The sequence below is a fragment of the Sapajus apella genome, unplaced genomic scaffold, assembly GCF_009761245.1.
Source record: "Sapajus apella isolate SASKATOON/1434 unplaced genomic scaffold, GSC_monkey_1.0 scaffold48, whole genome shotgun sequence".
Taxonomy (NCBI): domain Eukaryota; kingdom Metazoa; phylum Chordata; class Mammalia; order Primates; family Cebidae; genus Sapajus; species Sapajus apella.
The window spans coordinates 17267059-17289934 of NW_022436988.1; the positions used below are offsets into that span (position 1 = coordinate 17267059).

General features: G+C 46.8%; 2 protein-coding genes across 2 annotated transcripts in view; one reads left to right on the forward strand and one right to left on the reverse strand.

The window, feature by feature from the left end:
* Positions 1 to 5470: 5470 nt before the first annotated feature.
* On the reverse strand, positions 5471 to 5867 carry LOC116525794 (metallothionein-1L-like). The gene has a single exon (XM_032241959.1). The coding sequence runs from the start codon at positions 5840 to 5842 to the stop codon at positions 5579 to 5581; it is 264 nt and encodes an 87-aa protein (XP_032097850.1). The 5' UTR covers positions 5843 to 5867; the 3' UTR covers positions 5471 to 5578.
* A 13173-nt stretch (positions 5868 to 19040) lies between these two features.
* Positions 19041 to 22876, forward strand: part of BPTF (bromodomain PHD finger transcription factor) — a 150196-nt gene continuing 146360 nt past the window's right edge. Inside the window, 2 exon segments of the mRNA XM_032241187.1 lie at positions 19041 to 19543; positions 19545 to 19881. Coding sequence (XP_032097078.1) covers positions 19268 to 19543; positions 19545 to 19881 — 613 coding nt within the window. The 5' untranslated portion in view covers positions 19041 to 19267.

The window sequence follows — 22876 nt, forward strand, 5'->3', positions numbered from 1 at the left end:
GCTGGAGTGCAATGGCACGATCTCGGCTCACCGCAACCTCCGCCTCCCGGGTTCAGGCAATTCTCCTGCCTCAGCCTCCTGAGTAGCTGGGATTACAGGCATGCGCCACCATGCCCAGCTAATTTTTTGTAGTTTTAGTAGAGACGGGGTTTCACCATGTTGACCAGGATGGTCTCGATCTCTTGACCTCGTGATCCACCCGCCTCGGCCTCCCAAAGTGCTGGGATTACAGGCTTGAGCCACCGCGCCCGGCCTTTTTAATTTTCAAAATCAAAATAATATACTTGGCCGGGTATGGTGGCTCATGCCTGTAATCCCAGCACTTTGAGAGGACGAGGCAGGTGGATCACTTGAGGTCAGGAGTTTGAGATCAGCTTGGCCAACATGGTGAAACCCTGTCTCTACTAAAAATGCAAAAATTTGCTGAGTTGGTGACAGGTGCCTGTAGTCCCAGCTACTCAGGAGTCTGAGGCAGGAGAATCACTTGAACCTGGGAGGCAGAGGTTGCAGTGAGCCAAGACTGCATCACTGTTCTCCAGCCTGAGCAACAGAGCGAGACTCTGTCTCAAAAAAATAAACACATTGGCCGGGCGCGGTGGCTCAAGCCTGTAATCCCAGCACTTTGGGAGGCTGAGGCGGGTGGATCACGAGGTCAAGAGATCAAGGCCATCCTGGTCAACATGGTGAAACCCCGTCTCTACTAAAAATACAAAAAATTAGCTGGGCATGGTGGCGTGTGCCTGTAATCCCAGCTACTCAGGAGGCTGAGGCAGGAGAATTGCCTGAACCCAGGAGGCGGAGGTTGCGGTGAGCCGAGATCGCGCCATTGCACTCCAGCCTGGTAACAAGAGCAAAACTCCGTCTCAAAAAAAAAAAATAAACACACACACACAGACAAAAAACCACATCTAAGGTTATATTGGTACAAACAGGAGAATTATTCACGTAGCTAACAGAATGTTAAAGAGTAAGTCAGAGATGGGCTCTGGGTCGACATGAACTGATGGTATTCTTTCTAGGAGAATGAGAGGATTTAAAATCTCTTAGCCAGGCCAGGTATAGTGGCTCATGCCTGTAATCCCAGCACTTTGGGAGGCTGAGGCAGGTGAATCACTTGAGGTCAGGAATGTGAGATCAGCCTGGCCAACATGATGAAACTCCGTCTCTACTAAAAAATACAAAAATTAGCTGGGCATGGTGGCGCACACATGTAATCCCAGCTACTTAGGAGGTTGAGGCAGGAGAATTGCTTGAACTGGGAAGCAGAGGTTGCAGTGAGCTGAGATTGTGCCACTACACTCCAGCCTGGGCGACAGAGCAAGACTCCATCTCAATCAATTAATCAATAAATTAAACAATCTCTTAGCCAGGCACAGGGGCTCACACCTGTAGGTCCAGCACTTTGTAAGGCTGAGGCAGGAGCATCACTTGAGTCCAGGGGTTCAAGACCAGCCTGGGCAGTATCGTGAGACCCCATCTCTACAGGAAATAGATTATAAAAAAAAAATAGAGCCGGGCGCGGTGGCTCAAGCCTGTAATCCCAGCACTTTGGGAGGCCGAGGCAGGTGGATCATGAGGTCAAGAGATCGAGACCATCCTGGTCAACATGGTGAAACCCCGTCTCTACTAAAAATACAAAAAATTAGCTGGGCATGGTGGTGCGTGCCTGTAATCCCAGCTACTCAGGAGGCTGAGGCAGGAGAATTGCCTGAACCCAGGAGGCGGAGGTTGCGGTGAGCCGAGATCATGCCATTGCACTCCAGCCTGGGTAACATGAGTGAAACTCCGTCTCAAATAAATAAATAAATAAATAAAATAATAAAAATAAATACATAAAAAATAAACAGAAAATAAATAAAATCACTGCAAGCTTAAATGACAATTAGAAGATAAAAATTTCGAGAACCTCCCATGTTATCTGGTCCCCAAGTTAAATATATTATGTGTATTATTTCACTGAACCCTTAAAATAATCCTATGCAAAAAGTTCTATTTTTACTTTCATTTCACAGCTGAAAAAATTAAGACTCAGAGAGGTTAAAAAAAAAACATAAGTATATGTATATATATCTATATATGCAAATTATGACAGTATCCAGTATCCATGGGACCAAATCCAGATCTGATTCCAGAGTATTTACATTGAACTATACCATATGACTGTCTATGCATTCCCAAATGTTCTATTAATAAAATATTAAATAAGTTCATAATTATTATTACCACTAACCTTTATTGTTTACTAGGTTTCAGGCACCACGCTAAGCTCTTTATGTTCATTACTTCATTTAATCCTCATTTTATTAAACTCTGTGATGTGGATGGATATATTCCATTTTACAGATGAGAAGACCAAGGTCAAGACACCTGCCCAGGCTGGGCGAAGTGGCTCACGCCTATAATCCTAGCACTTTAGGAGGCTGAGGCGGGCAGATCACTTGAGGTCAGGAGACAGAGACCAGCCTGGTCAACATGGTGAAATCTCATCTTTACTAAAAATACAAAAATTAGCCGGGCATGGTGGTCGGCACCTGTAATCTCAGCTATTCCGGAGGCTGAGGCAGAAGAATCGCTTGAACCCAGGAGGCGGAGGTTGCAGTGAGTCGAGATTGCACCACTGCACTCCAGCCTGGGTGACAGAGCGAGACTCTGTCTCAAAAGAAACCTGCCCAAGATCACAGAGCTGGTCCCCAAACATTTTGTTCTTCCCCCTGTTTCCCAAGCAAGGCGGATCCACTCTGTATATTCAAGTTTGATGGACTCAAGTCCTCCCTGACTCCTGGTAATGCATCTTCTTTGAATACCTATTAGACTGTCAATCCTCACTCATCCAGCAGTTCCAGTATCCTCGATCCTGAAATAATCCTTCCCTTCGCTCTCAGCCAGTGGAGTTCTCCTTTTATTATTAATTAATTAATTAATTTTTTTGAGACAGAGCCTCTCTCTGTCACTCAGGCTGGAGTACAGTGGTGAGATCCTTAGCTCACTGCAACCTTCATCTCCCAGGTTCAAGCTATTCTCCTACCTCAGCCTCTCAAGTAGCTGGGATTACAGGTACCCCTTACTAACCTCAGATAATTTTTTTTTTTTTTTTGAGATGGAGTTTTGCTCTTGTTGCCCAGGCTGGAGTGCAGTGGTGCAATCTTGCTCACCACAACCTCCGCCTCCCAGATTGAAGCAATTCTTCTGCCTCAGCCTCCTGAGTAGCTGGGATTACAGGAATGTGCTACCACACCTGGCTAATTTTATATTTTTAGTAGAGATGGGGTTTCACCATGTTGGTCAGGCTGGTCTTGAACTCCCAACCTCAGGTGATCCACCTGCCTCGGCCTCCCAAAGTGCTGGGATTACAAAGTGTAAGCCACCTCACCCAGCCTGGAGTTCTCCTTTTATATGTTCAACAAGTTTCTCTTGAGTCTCTATATCTTGCTAGATGTGTTGGGAAAAGATAAATAAATGCAGTTCTACTCTCCACTTGTAGGTGGAGCGGAAGTACAAACAAGCAATTTCAACACAGTGGGAGAGGTGCTAAAGAGAGACACGCATGGTCACTGGGGCAGTGCACATAACCAAAAATAAAGAGATACATATACAAGGCTCAGTGGTGGCTCAGTAGAGCAAAGCCAGGTAAAAGATGACAGAGTCATAAACAAACCAAAATTCGCCATAAACATATTTTGAAAGTATGTGGTGGTGCTGATTTCAAATCTTGGCTTCATCACACACTAGCTATGTGGCTTTGGGAAAATTACGTAACCTCTGAGCACCAGTTTCTACCTGGGGAAAATACTACCTACTCCAGAGTGTTATTTATGATGAGATTTAAAGGAAATAATGCGTGTAAAGCACTTAGTACTATCTCTGGCACATAATGGTACTTCCAAATTACTACTGAAAAACATGTATATTTTTATTTTTTAAGAGAGAGGGTCTTGCTCTGTCACCCAGGCTGGGGTACAGTGGTGCAATCATAGCTCACTGATATCTTGAACAGTTGGGCTGAAGTGATCTTCCCTCCTCAGCCTCCCAAGTAGCTGGAACTACAGGGGTGTGCCACCATGTGCGGCTAAGTTTTTTAAAACCTTTTTTTTAAATTTAGAGATAGGGGTCTCCCTATGTTGACCAGACTAGTTTTGAATTCCTGGCCTCAAGCAATCCTCCTGCCTTGGCCTCCCAAACTGCTGGGATTACAGGCATGAGCCACTGCATCTAGCCTGAAAAAAATCTTAAATATAGGAAAAAAAAAAAACCCTTTTAGCACAAAGATGTATTTATAATAGGAACATTTCTGGAACACAATGAAAATCCTTTTTTTTTTTTTTTTTTTTTTTCTGAGACAGAATCTTGCTCTGTAGCCCAGGCTGAAGTGCAGTGGCATGATTTCGGCTCACTGCAACCTCCGCCTCCTGGGTCCTGGTTCAAGCGATTCTCCTGCATCAGCCTCCCAAGTAGCTGGGATGACAGGAATACGCCACCATATCCAGCTAATTTTTGTATTTTTAGTAGATATGGGGTTTCACCATATTGGTTAGGCTGATCTTGAACCCCTGACCTCATGATCCACCCACCTCGGCCTCCCAAAGTGCTGGGATTACAGGCGTGAGCCACTGCACCCGGCCTCCTTTTTTTTTTTTTAAGACAGAGCCTCACTATCACCCAGGCTGGAGTGGAGTGGTACAATCTCAGCTCACTGAAACCTCCACCTCATGGGTTCAAGCAATTCTCATGCCACAGCCTCCTGAGTAGCTGGGACCATAGGCGTGCGCCACATGTGGCTAATTTTTGTATTTTTAGTACAGATGCCATCTTATGTTGGCCAGGCTGGTCTCAAACTCCTGACACCAAGTCATCCATCCGCCTTGGCCTCCCAAAAATGCTGGGATTACAGGTGTGAGCTACCACCTAAATAACCTCTTGATGGAGTATTATGTAGCTGTGAAACTGCGACAATATTTGGCAGAGCCATAGATTACAAAAAAAGCACCAGATAAAATGTGAATTGGTGTGATCTTGGCTATGTAAATAGATACCCAAAGTCCCTGGGCCTTACCAGTCTGCAGTTTTAAATGAGGTCACATTAGCCTTATACCCAAATTTCACTGCTCCATTGCCCCCACCTGCTCTTAGGGACGCATGCAAAAGGCTCTGAGGGCCCTAGGGAGTAAAGCATATGCACTACTCACCCAAGCATTCATAAGCTGTCTGTGTTTTATGGGCACAGCCACCTTTGCCAAGCTTCCGCCCTTGCCATGCCTCATAAAGGACACCTCCCTGTGGGGTTGGCTAACCACCTGGTTTGCCTGGGACTGAGAGGTTTCCTGGGATTTGGGACTTTTTGTATCAAAACTGGGAAACTCTTTGGCAAACTAGAAGAAGTTGGTCACCCTGCCTCACTGTGCAAAGCTGCAATTTTTTCTTTTGCACTTCCAAGCTGCCAAATTTTTAGATCCTTGAATGGAGTTTTTGTTTGTTTCAAGTCAAAATTGTTTTATTGCCATTCACATATTTAATAGAAAAAGAAATGCAGCAAATGGCTCCGGGTTGTATTTTTTTTAAATCCGGGTTTGTGCAGGTGGGTCTATTTACATCTGGGAGCAGGGTTGTCCCCACATCGGGCACAGCAGCTGCATTTCTCCAACGCCCCTTTGCAGACACAGCCCTGGGCACACTTGGCACAGCCCATGGGGCAGCAGGAGCAGCAGCTCTTCTTGCAGGAGGTACATTTGCATTCTTTGCAGTTGCAGGAGCTGGCGCACGTGCAGGAGCCACCAGTGGCGCAGGAGCATTTGGGGTCCGTTTTGAGCCTTGGTGAGGCTGGAGATCCCAAGCAAGAAGTTGACATTGTGAGGCACGTGGAAGGTGTGGTCCTTGAATGGAGTTTTTTTTCTCAGCTAGAGGTCAGCTCCTTTCTTCCCAAAACAGGGATTGGTGGACCTTCCAGAGGACTGGGTGAAGTGAATATTCATGTTTGAATTCAGGGGACTTTTATCCCTGGTACCAGGGAAGTAAAAAAAAGTTACTTGAGAAACAGCTAATTCGAGCATGGGTCTAGACAAGAGATGCTGGTTTGGGAAACATGAGCACATTGGGTGGCAAATTTCATGAGACTGGACCAGATGGTTCAGGAGACGTGTACGCAGGAGAGAAGCCTGAGGATAATGACATTGAGCAAATCTCCATAAAAGAAACTGAGGCCAGGCCTACTGGCTCACGCCTGTAATCCTACCACTTTGGGAGGCCAAGGCAGGCAAATCACTTGAGGCCAGGAGTTCGAGACCAGCCTGGCCAACATAGCAAAACCCTGTCTCTATTAAAAATACAAAAATTAGCCAGGTGTGGTAGCGAGAGACTGTAGTCCCAGCTACTCAGGAAGCTAAGGTGGGAGGATTGCTTGAACCCAAGAGGTTGAGGCTGCAGTGAGCCATGATCACGCCACTGCACTCCAGCCAGGGTGACAGAGCAAGACCCTGTCTCAAATAAATAAATAAAAAATAAATAAAAACTTAAAGAAATTGAGGGGAGTGGCCAAAGAGATAGGAAGAAAACTGGGATTTGAGGTTTGTAAGTTTTGGTGCAGAGTTTCTGAAATTTGTTCATAGTTTCCAATTTGGCTATGCCTTTACCCTAAAGCGAGTATTGATATTGATTGATGATGCTTCATATCATCAAGTAGACCACTCTTTCTCCCCTTCCAGCTTCTGAAATGTAGGCGATTCCCCAGCGTCTATATGAGGTACTCTTACTCTCTCTGCTTTTTCTTTTATAATAGTTTAGTCTGAGGCCGGGCGAGGTGGCTCATGCCTGTAATCCTAATGCTTTGGGAGGTTAAGGCGGGTGGATCACTTGAGGTCAGGTGGTCAAGACTGCCTGGCCAACATGGCGAAACTCTGTCTCTACAAAAAATACAAAAATTAGCTGGGCATGGTGGCGTGTGCCTGCAATCTCAGCTCCCGGGGAAGCTGAGGTGTGAGAATTGCTTGAACTCGGGAGGCAGAGGTTGCAGTGAGCCGAGATTGCGCCTCTATACTCCAGCCTGGGAAACAGTGAGACTCTGTCTCAAAATAAATAGTCTGCCTGGCTGCAATTTTCATCTCAATGAGACTGATTCCCAAATTATACCCCCAGCTTCAATCCTCCCAGAGCTTCAGTCTACCTTTTTTCTTTCTTTTTCCCTTTGCCTTTTCCTTTTTTTTTTTTTTTTTTTTTTTTTGAGACAGGGTCTTATTCTTATTCACAGGCTGGAGTACAAGCGGTATAATCTCAGCTCACAGCTTTGCTTCCTAGGTTCAGGCATTCCTCCCACCTCAGCCTCCTGAGTAGCTGGAACTACAGATAAGTGCCACCATGCCTGGCTCATTTTTCTATTTTTTGTAGAGGTGGGGTCTCACCATGCTGCCCAGGCTGGTCTAGAACTTCTGACTTCAAGTGATCTGGCCATCTTGGCCTCCCAAAGTACTGGGATTACAGGTATGAGCCACTTTGCCCAGCCCAGTCTATATTTCAAACTGTCTCTTGGATATTTTCACCTCATTATCTCATCAATAAGCCAAATTCAGCACACTTAAATAGGAGCCATAGCCAGATCATAATCACAGAGATTAGCATTGGCAGGAATCTTAGAGCTGATCTAATCTAGACCTTCCTGATTAGGGAGCTATGGACTGATACACAGCAAAAAGGACATGGGGTGGGTGGGGATAGATATTCATCCTCCATGCTCTCAGGGTGTCCGCAGCCTCTGAGCCACTTTTTTTTTTATGACAACTTCATCCCCTGATGGGCTTAACAGGGTGGCGTCTGATGGTGGGCAGGAGGCCACCATTGGCATTCAGTTGCATAGCACATTATTGCCTGCGTAGACAAGGGACCCACAAAGATGCTAGAGGAATTCATGTCTCAGGAGCCCAAGGAGTATAAGGAGTAATCCAATGTGCAGGAAGGTGTCAGTGTGTGTGTGTGTGTGTGTGTGTGTGTGTGTGTGTGTGTGTGAGAGAGAGAGAGAGAGAGAGAGAGAGAGAGAAAGAAGAGAGAAAGAAATAAGGGTGGAGCATGGTGGCTCACACCTGTAACTCCAGCACTTTGGGAGGCTGAGGTGGGTGGATCACTTGAGGTCAGGAATTTGAGATCAGCCTGGCCAACATGGTGAAACCTTGTCTCTACTAAAAATGCAAAAATTATCTGGGTGTGGTGGTGCATGCCTGTAATCCCAGCTACTTGGGAAGGTGAGGCAGGAGAATCGCTTGAACCCAGGAGGTGGAGGTTGCAGTGAGCTGAGATTGCGCTACTGCACTCCAGCCTGGTCAACAGAGCCAGACTCCATCTTAAATACTACTAATAATAAATAAATAAAAATTAAAAAATTAAGAGATGGGGGTTGGGGATTCTGGGGCAGGCAGCTTGGAAACTATCTTCACATACTTTTGTATTGGATAATTTTGGCCAATATACCACAAATGATGTCCAGGCTGTGAGGTGATTGCCCTAATAGTGCATTAGTGGGCTGGGTGCAGTGGCTCACACCTGTAATCTCAGAACTTTGGGAGGTGGAGGTGGGTGGATCACTTGAGGTTGGGAGTTCGAGACCAGCCTGACCAACATGGAGAAACCCCGTCTCTACAAAAAAAAAGAATACAAGTGGCTAATGCATTTGTGTTCTGTCCATTGGAACCTCGTCATGATTTTGAAATACTAACTATGGAAAACTTTGATTGGCTCTAAAGTCCAGAAGGAATATTCTAAGGACATTTGTTAATGAAAGAAACAAAAGAACTTTAACTTAAATATCATTCCCATTGTTGTGAAGGTTTGGTTGTAAAAGATGGCTTAAATTCTTGTAACATACAGTTGCAAATGGTTTCTTATCATTTAAAGAGATCAGGCACCAGGGTGATGGCTCAAGACTATAATCTCGGCTACTTGGAAGGCTGAGGTGGGAGGATGCACTAAGCCCAGGAGTTTGAGGCTGCAGAGAGGTATGACTACACCACTGCACTCCAGCCTGGGTAACAGAGTGAGACCCTATTTCTAATAAATAAATAAATAAATAAATAAGTAAAAGCCAAAGAGAAAAAGATCAGTTAAAGAACTCGATCTGGACTTACCTACATAAGCTATTTAGAGCACAAAACAGAATAAAAGTGAGGTATATGGATTTAAGTTCAAATTTCTCATTTGAAAAAAGAAGGCTTAAAAGAAAAGAAATAGAGTTAAAAAACTTTAGGTAAAATTTTAAAAAAAAGAAGGCTTTTTGGGGAAAGTTACAAATGAAATATGTAATATCTTCTCCAATGTTATATATTTTATTTGTATTATAATTCTATTATATAAAGAAATGTTTTGGCCAGGTGTGGTGGCTCACGCCTGTAATCCCAGCACTTTGGGAGGCCGAGGTGGGTGGATCACCTCAGGTCAGGAGTTCAAGACCAGCCTGATCAATATGGTGAAACCTGGTCTCTACGAAAACAAAACAAACAAAAAAGAAATGTTTTAATGTATCTAAGACTGAGTAATCTATAAAGAAAAAAAAAAGAAATGTTTTAAACCACATTCCATATTTCCTGCTAATTTTCATTGGGTGCTATAATGTGGAGTGTTGGAAAGTCTGATTCTAGCCCAGCCCCCTTAACTGATTTTTGAGCAAACTGGGGCTCAGTCAGGGTTGATTGACCTGTCTAAGGTCACAGAGCTAAACACTTCCTTCATAAACCAGTTCCTCTCCTCTGACTTTCTGAGCCTTAGCTGCAGATGTGTGATACATCACCCAACTTATCTAGGTCTAAATCAGATCAAGCTGGCTTCTCTCTGTGTGGCTTTTTTTTTTTTTTTTTTTTTTTTTAAAGAGACAAGGTCTTGCTTTGTTGTCCAGACTGCTAAAGTGTAGTGGCACAATCATAGCTCACTGCAGCCTCGAACTCCTAGGCTCAAGTGTTCTTCCTGCCTCAATTGCCCAAAGTGCTGGGATTATAGCTGTGAGTCACCACACCTCATCTCATATTTCATCCAATCTGAACTCCCTCCCAGGTTTAAGGAACCCTTCATATTATATGTAGCCTGTAACCCCCTATGGGAGCTGAGATGCCAGGCACTTCCTGTCTTGCTCCCTCCCGCTGCTAGACCCTGAACTCAGGCACATCCAGCCCAGCCTTTTAGCTAGAAGCTAGCAAAGCTGTGAGTCAGTGTGCAGTGTCCAGGATTGGTGATTTATCAGGGCAAGCTGGACTTTCTGCCAGGCAGCTGCCACCATGCTGTCCTCACCTGATTTTGGACACTTGCTGGCTGCAAAGTCTCAGAACCTCATTCTTGGGCACTGTTGGAGATTCTGTAAAACTTGAAGTAGGCAGTGGTTCTGTTGCTTGCCATCCAGAACTCAACCGATAAAGAAGTTGGTACCAGAATAGTGATAGGCTGTAGACGCTCAGGGAAATGGGATGGGAGTGGCCTGTGACTCTCACTCTAGTCTTCTGTGGCTGATGGTAGAAAATATGTATCTAGCACTTTTTTTTTTTTTTTCTGAGGCAGAGTTTCGCTCTTGTTGCCCAGGCTGGAGCGCAATGGTATGATCTCAGCTCACCACAACCTCCACCTCTTGGGTTCAAGCAATTCTCCTGCCTCAGCCTCCCACGTAGCTGAGACTACAGGCATGCGCCATCACACCCAGCTAATTTTGTATTTTTAGTAGAGAAGGGATTTCTCCATGTTGGTCAGACTGGTCTTGAACTCCTGACCTCAGGTGATCCGCCTGCCTCAGCCTCCCAAAATGCTGGGGTTACAGGCGTAAGTCACTGTGCCCAGCCATGTATCTAGTGTAATAGCATGAGATTCTGACAGCCAATTGGACATTGTTTGGAGCATACTGTTTGCAATAAGTGGCAAAAGATTTTAACAAAATCACCCATGTCACTTGCACTTAAAGATAAGTCTTAAAGAGTAGCCATAGCCAAGGGACATATAAAAGATGTAAAGAAGTCAAGAACTGTGGGTGGGTGGTTTTTTTCAATAGTACAGTTTGCTTGGTGATGCTCTTTGGAGTTAGAAGACTAGATATACAAGGCCGGATGTGGTGGCTCACACCTGTAATCCTAGCTCTTTGGGAGGCCGAGGCAGGTGGATTACCTGAGGTCAGGAGTTCGAGACCAGCCTGACTAACATGGTGAAACCCCTTCTCTACTAAAAATACAAAAAGTATCCATGTGCCTGTAATCCCAGCTACTCAGGAGACTGAGGCAGGAGAATCTCTTGAACTTAGGAGATGGCGGTTGCAGTGAGCAGAGGTCATGCCACTGCACTCCAGCCTGAGCAACAGAGTGAGACTCTGTCTCAAAAAAAAAAAAAAAAAAAAAAAAAGAAGACTATATATACCATGTTTATTTGTGCTCTTAACCCACTTTCAGAGTGACCTGAAGGCTTGCTAACATTCAGCCACAAGGCAGAGCAAGGGAAGATTCTTCAGCAGGTCCAGGCTGTGGTGCAAGGAGCTCTGCTAATTGGTCCTCATAACCCAGTGGATCCAACAGTGCTCTCTGTACAACCACATACTAGGGTGCTGTAAAGAGCACATGAAAAGCCTGCAAAGGAGCATCCTATCATTGTGCTTAGGGTTTTGGATCAAAGCCTTGTTCTCTTTGGCTAATAAATATTATTTTTGAAAACTGCTCTTACTTTGCTCCTGGGCCCTAGCAAAGATTGAAAGCCAAGTGATCACATACCTGTGCAGCTTGTCAGGAAGTATCTGTTCCACTTAGCCAAGAAATGTCCAGTAGCGCTCCCTTCCCCAAGAAGACATGATGTAGTTTGGCTGAGGTGGCTCACGTCTGAAATCCCAGCACTTTGGGAGGCTAAGGAGGGTAGATCACTTGAGTTCAGGAATTCAAGACCAGCCTGGCCAACATGGTTAAACCTCATCTCTACTAAAAATAAAAAAATTAGACGGAAATTGCTTGTACTTGAGAGGCGGAGGTTGAACAGTGAGCCAAGATCATGCCACTGCACTCTAGCATGGGCAACAGAGTGAGACTCTGCCTCAAAAAAAAAAACCAACAACAAAAAAAGAAGACATGATGTATATAAGAGCAGGCCTGGGCAGGTCCCAGAGAACACAGAATAGGTTCAACTACAATGTGTTTATCCCATTTCACTTCTACCCCTCCCTCAATTCCCAACCATGGCCCTATGGAGAACTCCCCATGAATCAGGTGACTATGGAGTGCAACATTTGAGCTCAGTTTACAGGTGGGATCAGCTGGAAGTGGATTGCTAAAGTGTTACCGATGCACTTCAAAGTGGTCTTCGAGGACAGCAGCAAGAAGAAATCCTCTCTGCAGACAGAAGTAGTACTCCTGTGGTTCTCTTTGCCATGAGGACTCTTTATCAATGTCTGGGTCAGGTGGTCATGGACTTAGATTGGTGACAAGGCTTGGGAAAGAGGATGTAGATGAACCTCTCAGAAGAGATCTAGAAAGTGAGGGTATTTATGTGTCATATGAATACCTATAAAAATGTCCTCACTGCTAAGGCTTTAGTAAGTAAGTGGACAAGAAGAGCCGCCTGTGGATGTAGCTCAAGCTCCTTCCCATCAAGTCAGCACCTGCCTATGGAGGCAATGAACAAAATGGCCACAGAGCTGGGGCAGAGGTAATGATGGGCTTATCCTCGGCTTCTCACAAGGCTGACCTGGCTGCTGCCACTGCTGATAGAAGGAGTAATTATAATGAATTATTTCTATCACGATGGAGACAGTAAGTCAACCTCATTAGGACGAGATTTCTCCATCATGGTAAAAGCATGGCTGGCAAGAAAAGCAGATTTGAATTCTTTTTTTTTTTTTTTTGAGATGGAGTTTCACTCATGTTACCCAGGCTGGAGTGCAATGGTGCGATCTCGGCTCACTGCAACCTCCACCTCCTGGGTTCAGGGAATTCTCCTGCCTCAATCTCCTGAGTAGCGGGGATTACAGGCACGCGCCACCATGCCCAACTAATGTTTTGTATTTTTAGTAGAGACGGGGTTTCACCATGTTGACCAGGATGGTCTCGATCTCTTGACCTCGTGATCTACCCGCCTTGGCCTCCCAAAGTGCTGGGATTACAGGCTTGAGCCACCGAGCCCGGCAGGAATTCTTTTTTTTTTTCTTTTTTGAGGTGGAGTCTTGATCTGTCACCAGGCTGGAGTGCGGGGGCATGATCTCAGCTCACTGCACCCTCTGCCTCCTGGGTTCAAGCAATTATCCTGCCTAAGCCTCCTAAGTAGCTGAGATTATAGGCATCTGCCACTACTGCCCAGCTAATTTTTGTATTTTTAGTAGAGATGGAGTTTCACCATGTTGGCCAGGATGGTCTCCATATCCTGACCTCATGATCTGCCTGCCTCGGCCTCCTGAGGCTCACAGGCATGAGCTACCACGCCTGGCTGAATTTTTACCATTATCACTCTACATGAGTTTACGCAACACCTAATTCACCACTGCGGTATCTTACACATTGTGGCATCTGATCAAACGAACTAACTTCACAGTGAAGGAAGGCCTGAGTGTCCTATGAGATTCACCAGCCTTACTGTGCATACCAAGAGCCAGAAGCGGGTGGCTTTACAGAGCAGTGGAATGGCCTCGGGAACATGCAGCTACTGAGCCAGATAAACGGCAGCAGCTTGAGGGACTGTTATGCAACATTCCATTTGTACTCAGAACCAGTGATTCTGGAGGTGTCCATATCCTTCTCATGAGTCCCTTTTCTGGTTAAATGAGCCAGAGTCAGTTTTTCTGTTGCTTGCAACTAAAAACTCTTTTTTTGCTTTCCTTTTTTTTTTTGAGACAGAGTCTCACTCTATCACCCAGGCTGGAGTGCAGTGGTATGATGTCAGCTCACTGCAACCTCTGCCTCCCAGGATCAAGTGATTCTCGTGTCTCAGCCTCCCGAGTAGCTAGGATTACAGGTGGGTGCCACCATGACCAGCTAATTTTTTTTTTTTTTTTTTTTTTGTATTTTTTGTAGAGATGGGGTTTCACTATGTTGGTCAGGCTGGTCTCCAACTCCTGACCTCAAATTATCAGCCTGCCTCGGCCTCCCAAAGGGCTGGGATGACAGGCGTGAGTCACCGCACCCGGCCTAAACACTCTTGTTATACAAAGGCCAGGTGTGGTGGTACACGCCTGTCATCCCAGCCCTTTGGGAGGCTGAGGCAGCTGGATCACTTGAGGCCAAGAGTTCGAGACCAGCCTGGCCAACATGGTGAAACCCTGTCTCTAGTAAAAGAAAAATACAAAAATTAGCTGGGCATAGTGGCAGGTGCCTGCAGTCCTAGCTACTTAAGTGGCTGAGGTGGGTGGATGGCTTAAGCCTGGGAAGTGGAGGTTGCAGTGAGCCAAGATTGCACTACTGCACTCCAGCCTGGGTGATGAGCAAAACCCTTTCTTGAAAAAAAAAAAAAGTTATACAAAACGCCTCTTATGCCATCTATTGTATATTTTTGTAAATAGTTTTCCTCTAGTATTATAAATTTTGAAGGGTTTTCCCACTTCTAATATCTTTGTATTCCCTATAGTACATAGCATTTTGTATTTTTATTTTATTTTAGAGATGGGTATCTCCCTAGGTTGCCTCAAACTGCTGGGCTCAAGTGATCCTCCCACCTTGGCCTTCCAAAGGGCTGGAATTACAGGTTGAGCCATTGCACCTCGCAGTACACCGCATTTTACATGCTATTTAGGATATTTGTTGCAAACTGGTAGACTCTAGGCTTTATCCAAACTGCCTATTTATTTTTTTGGAGATGGAATCTCACTGTCATCCAGGCTGGAATGCAGTGGTGCAATCTTGGCGCACTGCAACCTCTACCTCCCAGGTTGAAGCGATTTTCCTGCCTTCCTAGTAGCTGGGATTGCCTGTGCACACCACCACGCTCAGCTAATTTTTGTATTTTAGTGGAGACGGGGTTTCACCGTGTTGGTCAGGCTGGTCTCAAACTTCTGACCTCAGGAGATCCCCCAACCCTGGACTCCCAAATGTTGGGATTACAGGCGTGAGCCACTTTGCCCCGCCAAGACTGCCTATATTTTTATCAATCTGTAGCGTTTTGTTCTGAGACAGAACAAAACGCTACAGATTGATAAAAATATAGGCAGTCTTGCTCTGTCACTTAGGCTGGAGTGCAATATAAACATATTAATATTTATTTAAATAAGTGACAACCAAAAAGTAATTTAAAGAAAAATAGTCCAGATGTGGTGGCTCACATCTGGAATCCCAGTCCTTTGAGAGACCAAGAATAGCTTGAGTCCAGGAGTTTGAGACCTGCCTGGGCAATATAGCAGGACCTCATCCGTAGAAAAAATTTGAAAATTAGCCGGGCATGGTGGTGTGCACCTGTAGTCCCAGCTACACGAGAGGCTGAGGTGGGAAGATTGCTTGAGCCTGGGAGGAGGTGGACGTTGCAGTGAGCTGCGATTACACCACTGCACTCTAGCCTGGGTGATAGAGCAAGAGTCTGTCTCAAAATGAAACAAAGAAAGAAGAAAGAAAGAAAGAAAGAGGGAGGGAGGAAGAGAGAGAAAGAAGGGAAGAAAGGAAGGGAGGGAGGGAGGGAAAAGGAAGGAAGGAGAGAGAGAGAAGAAAATTAAAGAAAAATACCTAACAGGATTCTGATTCTGTCCACCAAATGGCTTCTTTCTTTTTTCTTTTTTTTTTTTTTTTGAGACAGAGTTTCACCCTTGTTACCCAGGCTGGAGTGCAATGGCGCGATCTCGGCTCACCGCAACCTCCGCCTCCCAGGTTCAGGCAATTCTCCTGCCCCAGCCTCCTGAGTCACTGGGATTACAGGCGTGCGCCACCATGCCCAGCTAATTTTTTGTATTTTTAGTAGAGACGGGGTTTCACCATGTTGACCAGGATGGTCTCGATCTCTTGACCTCGTGATCCACCCGCCTCGGCCTCCCAAAGTGCTGGGATTACAGGCTTGAGCCACCGCGCCCGGCTTCTTTCTTTTTTCTAATAAAGACGGGGTTTCACCATGTTGGTCAGGCTGGTTTTGAACTCCTCAGGTGATCCACCCGCCTTGGCCTCCAAAGTGCTTGGATTACAGGCGTCAGCCACCACACCCAGCCTCTTTTTTTCTTTTCTGAGACAGAGTCTGACTCTGTCGCCTAGGCTGGAGTGCAGTGGTACAATTTCAGCTCACTGCAACCTCCACCTCCTGGGTTCAAGTGATTCTCCTGTCTCAGTCTCTGGAGTAGTTGGGATTACAGGCGCCTGCCACCACGCCCAACTACTTTTTGTACTTTTGGTAGAGACTGTGTTTCATCATGTTGGTCAGGCTGGTCTCCAACTTGTAACCTGAGGTGATCAGCCTCCCAAAGTGCTAAGATTACAGGCATGAGCCACCACGCCCAGCGGCTTCTTTCAATCTAGTTAGGAAAATAGAATACTTATGTGAAATGAAAAAATACAAGCACTAGTGTCAAATAAATGTATTCAATACAATTTTATTGAGCCCCAAGGGTGTCAAATGTGTATATGCCTCCAGGGACCAGATAAGTCATGAAAGTCAATAAAGTAGAGCAGGATGAGGACTTTGGCCAATGGAAGTGCACATTTTTATTTATTTATTTATTTTGAGACAAGAGTCTCGCTCTGTCGCCCAGGCTGAAGTGCAATGGCGTGATCTCCTCTTACTGCAACCTCCACCTCCTGGGTTCAAGCAATTCTCCTGCCTCAGCCTCCCAAGTAGCTGGGACTACTGGCGCCCCACCATGCATGGCTAGTTTTTAGCAGAGACGGGTTTTTGCCATGTTGACCTGCCTTGGCCTCTCAAAGTGCTGGGATTACAGGAATGAGCCACCACACCCAGCCCTGGCACTGTATTTTGTTTAAAGAGGGTGGCTGGCTGTGGTCTATAAAACCAGCACTTTGGGAGGGAGGTGGGTGGATCGCTTGAGCTCAGGAGGTTGCAGTGAGCCACAATCACTGGGATGATATATACATATTTAAAGTTTCAATTTATGTGTCTCCAAATAAAATTCTCACTTCCTCACTATCATTTTTTTTTTTTTTTTTTTTTGAGACAAATCTTGCTGTGTCACCCAGGTTGGAGTGCAGTAGCACGATCTTGGCTCACTGCAGCCTCTGCCTCCTGAGTTCAAGTGATTCTCCTGTCAGCCTCCCAAGTAGCTGGGATTACAGGCACCCGCCACCACGCCCAGCTAATTTTTGTATTTTTAGTAGACAGGATTTCACCATGTTGCCCAGGCTAATCTCCAACTCCTAGGCTCAAGTGATTCATCCGCCTGGCCTCCTAAAGTGCTGGGATTACACGCCTGAGCCACCCTCTTCAAACAAAATACAGTCACTTCCATTGGCCTAAGTCTTCATCTTGCCTACTTTATTGACTTACGTTACTTACCTGGTCTCTGGAGACACATACATATTTGTCACTTTTGAAGTTCAACCAAACTGTACTGAATGCATATATTTGGCAATTAGTGCTTGTATTTTAATTTTCATTTCACATATGTGAACACAAATTTCACATGTGAAAAATTTCACAAATGTGAACACAATTGTGAACAGAAATGTGTTCACATTTGGTGTATGATGACCACAAGAGGGAGGAGGAGGAGGAGGAAGAGGAGGACATGGTTTCGGAGGAGGAGGAAGGCGACGCCGAGATTGAAATAACCATTTGGTGGACAGAAATCCTGTTAGGTATTTTTGTTTCTTTTTTTTTTTCAATTTTGAGACAGGGTCTTGCTCTATCAGACAGGCTGGAGTGCAGTGGTGCAATCACTGCTCACTGCAACATCCGCCTCCCAGGCTCCAGCGATCCTCCCACCTCAGCCTCTCACGTAGCTGGGACCACAGGGGCACACCACCATGCCCGGCTAATTTTTCAAATTTTTTCTAGAGACGAGGTCCTGATATGTTGCCCAGGGTTGTCTCGAACTCCTGACCTCAAGCTATCCTCTGGCCTCGGTCTCTCAAAGGGCTGGGATTGCAGGTATGAGCTACTGACCCAGGCCAACTATTTTTCTTTAAATTACTTTTTGGTTTTCACTTATCTCAAATATTAGTATGTTTATAAAACCTCTTACCTGAAGAGCTGCCCTCAACCACTCAGGGTTTAGTCCCTGTGATAAGGTTTGAGGGTGCCTGAAATGTCATCATGATTCGTCCCCTGGGCTAAGCTGAACACCTAGTGACTTGTCAGGTAAATAAATCAAGTTATTTCCCGATAATACAAACATTACACCGTGAAGTAGGTTTTAGGCAGGATTTCGTTTTCCACTGCAGAGGAGAGGGAAGTTCTTGCTGAGGTGGTCGAGGTCCTTGCTGGGGCACTGGGAGGGTGGCGGGAGATTGGAACGTGCAGTAGTTGCGTTCTGGAGTTTCCTGAGGTTTTCCGAGTGGGGATTCCACGGAATAGGCCTTAAAGCGCCCCTCCCTCCGGGCGTGGCAGCCCGGGGCGTGGCTGCTGGCACAGCAGGGAGCAGTGGTCTAACGAGTCAATTTCAGGGCTCCAGCTCCAAGCTAAGGAGTTTCCTAAATTCTGGGGGCTTGTCTCCCTGTCCCCTGGACTAATTTCCCTCCGTCGGTGGCGCTGCCCAGTGTCCTCGGTCGCTCGGGCCGCCCCGCTCCGAGACTTTTTTTTTCTTTTTCTCTGGCTCCTTCAGCATCAGTTTCTCTAGGGGGCCGGGAGGGGAATGATATTTGGGGGCTCTCCTGCCTTCCCCTCCGAACCGCGGAAGGGGAGACGCGAGGAGGAGGTCCGGCAGGCTCTGGGCTCCAGCCAGGGGTCCGCGGAGACTGTGGTCTCCGAAGGCCTTTGACACAGGGGCCTTTCGCGAGCTGCGCACCCGTTCTCTGCCGCGCCACCCGCGCCCGAAGTCCAGCTGCGCTGAGCTGCGCCTACCCCAGAAAGCCCAGTGCTCCCCGCCCCCGACTCGGCGCTCCCGCGCTCCCCCTAGCGGCCGCTGCGCCGCCTCGCTCCGTCCCAGGCTCGTCGGCGGCGCAGCTCACGTGACCGCGCTCCGGGCCTGCGGCCGCTGTCGGTTCCCCCAGTCACCGAGCGAGAGGGAAGAAACAAGATGGCGGCTGAAGGCGATCCGGAGTGGGGCCCCAGCAATTCGGATTGAGCCTTCTCCCTCCACCCGCTTCCGCCGGCCGGGCCCCTCCCGCCCGGCTCCGCGGGCCTCCCCACCCGGCCCCGGCGCTCCCCACCGCCCCCCCTGCGCCCGCCCCTCCCCCTCCGCTTTCCCTTCTCCCCCCGCCTCGGCTCCGACATGAGGGGCCGGCGGGGCAGGCCGCCCAAGCAGCCCGCGGCTCCCGCTGCGGAGCGCTGCGCCCCGGCCCCGCCGCCACCGCCGCCGCCGCCCACGTCCGGACCCATCGGGGGGCTCCGCTCGCGGCACCGCGGCAGTAGCCGGGGCAGGTGGGCCGCCGCCCAGGCTGAGGTGGCGCCCAAGACGCGGCTGAGCTCGCCCAGGGGGGGCAGCAGTAGCCGGAGGAAGCCGCCGCCGCCGCCGCCGGCCCCCCCCAGCACCAGCGCCCCGGGCCGGGGGGGGGCGAGGAGGCGGGGGAGGCAGGACGGGGGGCGGGGGCGGCGGCCACCTGGCCCGGACCACCGCGGCCCGGAGGGCCGTCAACAAAGTGGTGTACGATGACCACGAGAGCGAGGAGGAGGAGGAAGAGGAGGACATGGTCTCCGAGGAGGAGGAGGAGGAGGAGGACGGCGACGCCGAGGAGACCCAGGATTCTGAGGACGACGAGGAGGATGAGATGGAGGAGGACGACGATGACTCCGATTATCCGGAGGAGATGGAAGACGACGACGACGACGCCAGTTACTGCACGGAAAGCAGCTTCAGGAGCCATAGTACCTACAGCAGCACTCCAGGTACCCACCCAGCCCAGTTGCTGCAGACTCCTTCCCCACCTCCTCTGCCCTCCCCCCTTGCTCACTCGTGTGCTGTGCATCCTGCTCCGATCTCCCCCCAACCCCGCCTCCCCCCCAAACAGAGGGGAAATGCGACGGCACATCAAGTGGCAAAAAACTAGATTTACAAGAGAAAAGAGGCGCATTGTTCAAAATGGAGATTGCATTGTTGCAGTTTGCAGGCCACACTCGCTTGCTCTCTCTCCCCCACAACCCCCTCTTTTTCCTCTTCAAAATTTGTGCCAGTGCAATGTCTCCACCGGACAGGATTGAAACTTTGGCAGACACGTATCCATTGCATTCATTTTTCTTCCCTTGTTTTGGTGTGGTTTTCTGGAATGAAAGAAGCCTCTTGTTTTGCAAACCTCTTTGCATTTCTAATGTGGTTTCTTTCGGATTTTTATTTTATATCTGTTACTTAAAAGGGAATTAAGGATTTGGGCAGATTGTGGCACACAAACACACACAAAAACATGCCTGTTTTCACACCCCTAGCTGTGGTTTTAAAATTGTGTTAAGGAAACGGATCATTTGGGTTAGTAGGGGAACCTTATCTGGTCCTGTGTGTTTGTTTTTATTCTTCGAGTGCTAATGGGCTCATGCAACAGTTGCTGGTAGATGGCTGATGAAAAAGCAAAGCAGAAAGCCAAACAAGACCCAACCAAATTTGGTAATTCATCCGATTCAAAATTGTTTTGGTTAAGTCAAAAATAAAAGTACAAAACCGCAGGAACGCACGTCTTAACTCATTTGATCGCTTTGCCTGACTTGGGAAATGCAGTTTCGTGTCACCTGTTGCAGAAGATGTGTAGTTGATCATCTAGACATAATTGCCGAAGATGAACTTTTTTCTAAGTCATGTAGCATCAGTATCAGATTTATTACACGACGACTTTTTCTTTTCACTCTATTTCTGAGGAAAAAGCCCTCACAGTAATCCGTAATGAATTTCTCCATGGTAACCCCTCTTCTGTTTTCTCACAGAAAGTTTCTCTAGGCTGGTGCTGAGATGCGTTTTGTTAAAAACCCTTCACCCTCCTCCAAAAGACTGCTTTGTATTAAATACGTAGTTGCAATTTATTAAATTGTGAAATTAACATAACCAAAGCAACAACTGGCAAGACTTTTCCTTTATAATTTTGCAAATTTAGATTAATTAAATTGGAATCTGGTTTTAAAAGCATTTGAAAAATAAAGTTATGAGGAAATATTTGTGAGGAAAAAGGACCTTTTTCCTTGAATTAAGGCGTGTCATGTCTTTCTCAGAGAGACTTGGATAGTAGAAGTGGTTAAATTGAGAAGTTTCTGTTTTTTATAAATGCCTACTTATTGGAGAAGTAGAGTAGTAGTATATTAAGCCAAATGTAAACCCACGTGAGTTGTCCTAACATAAACTGAAGAAAGGTAATTTCTTTTGTCTGATGGTCAGAATGGTTGCCCGGCCTGTGGGGGTGGGGGGGCTGTATGGAGAATGAAGGGAATGAATCAAGTGTCAGGTATTTATGTCTTAGATGTAGAAAGGACTACATGCAGATTCTTGCCAACTTAATTTTAGCACATTTTTTTGTTTTGTTTTGTTTTTGAGAAGGAGTCTTGCTCTGTCGCCCAGGCTGGGGTGCAATGGCGCGATCATGGCTCGCTGCAACCTCCACCTCTTGGGCTCAAGTGATTCTCCTGTCAGCTTCCTGAGCAGCTGGGATTACAGGTACCTGCCAGCATGCCCGGCTAATTTTTGTATTTTTAGTAGAGATGGATTTCACCATGTTGGCCAGCCTGGTCTCAAACTCCTGACCTCATGATCTGCCCACCTTGGCCTCCCAAAGTGCTGGGATTACAGGTGTGAGCCACCGTGCCTGGCCTAGTACACCTTTTATGGTAATAATACTTTGAGAGATCACTTGTTGGTCTTCTTTGTACACAGAACCGATAATTGAAACATGGAGACTGAATTGCATACACCCCTGGAGGAAGTGTTTCTGATTAGACAGAGCTGACATTTTGGCAGGACAGTTCAGCTAACTTTAAGTCCTATTTGAAGGCCTAACAAATAGTATATAGGATTGATAACTGTGCATATGCTGACTTAAATTACAATCTGTAGCTAGGTGTCATTTAAAAAAATTTATTATGATACTTTTGTGACATTTTGTTTTTCTTTTTTTGAGATGGCGTTTTTGCTCTTGTTGCCCAGGCTGGAGTACAATGGTGTGATCTCGGCTCACTGCAGCCTCTGCCTTCCGGGTTCAGATTCTTCTCCTGCCTCCCAAGTAGCTGGGATTACAAGCATGTCCCACCACGCCCAGCTAATTTTGTATTTTTAGTGGAGATGGGGTTTCTTCACGTTGGTCATGCTGCTCTGGGACTCTTGACCTCGGATGACCCACCCACCTCGGCCTCCCAAAGTGCGGGGATTACAAGCGTGAGCCACGGCACTGGCCTGACATTTTGTTTTCCTTTTTTCTTTCTTTCTTTCTTTTTTCTTTTTTTTGGAGACAGAGTTTTGCTCTTAGTGCCCAGGCTAGAGTACATATGGTGATCTTGGCTCACCGCAGCCTCCACCTCCCGGGTTCAAATGATTCTCCTGTCTCAGTCTTCTGAGTAGCTGGGATTAAAGGCATGCCCCACCACACCTGGCTAACTTTGTATTTTTCATAGAGATGGGGTTTCACAATGTTGGTCAGGCTGGTCTCGAACTCCCAACCTCAGGTGATATCCGCCCCCCTTCCCAAAGAGCTGCAATTACAGGTGTGAGCCACTGAGCCTGGCCGACCAACTTTTTGTTTTTCTTAATGATAGTTGTAGCCTACCAGATGTCTATTTGTCCTTCTTTGTACAGAATTATTAACTCCTTAGAGACAGATATTGAGCTTATTCCACCTGCAGCTCCTATAACAGTGTTTGGCACCTAGCAGGTGCTCATCAAAGATTGGTTGGATTAATTGTTAGTAGATGAGAA

Coding starts and splice junctions, on each gene's coding strand:
- LOC116525794 (XM_032241959.1), bottom strand. CDS start 5,842: ATGTCAACTTCTTGCTTGGGATCTCCAGCCTCACCAAGGCTCAAAACG.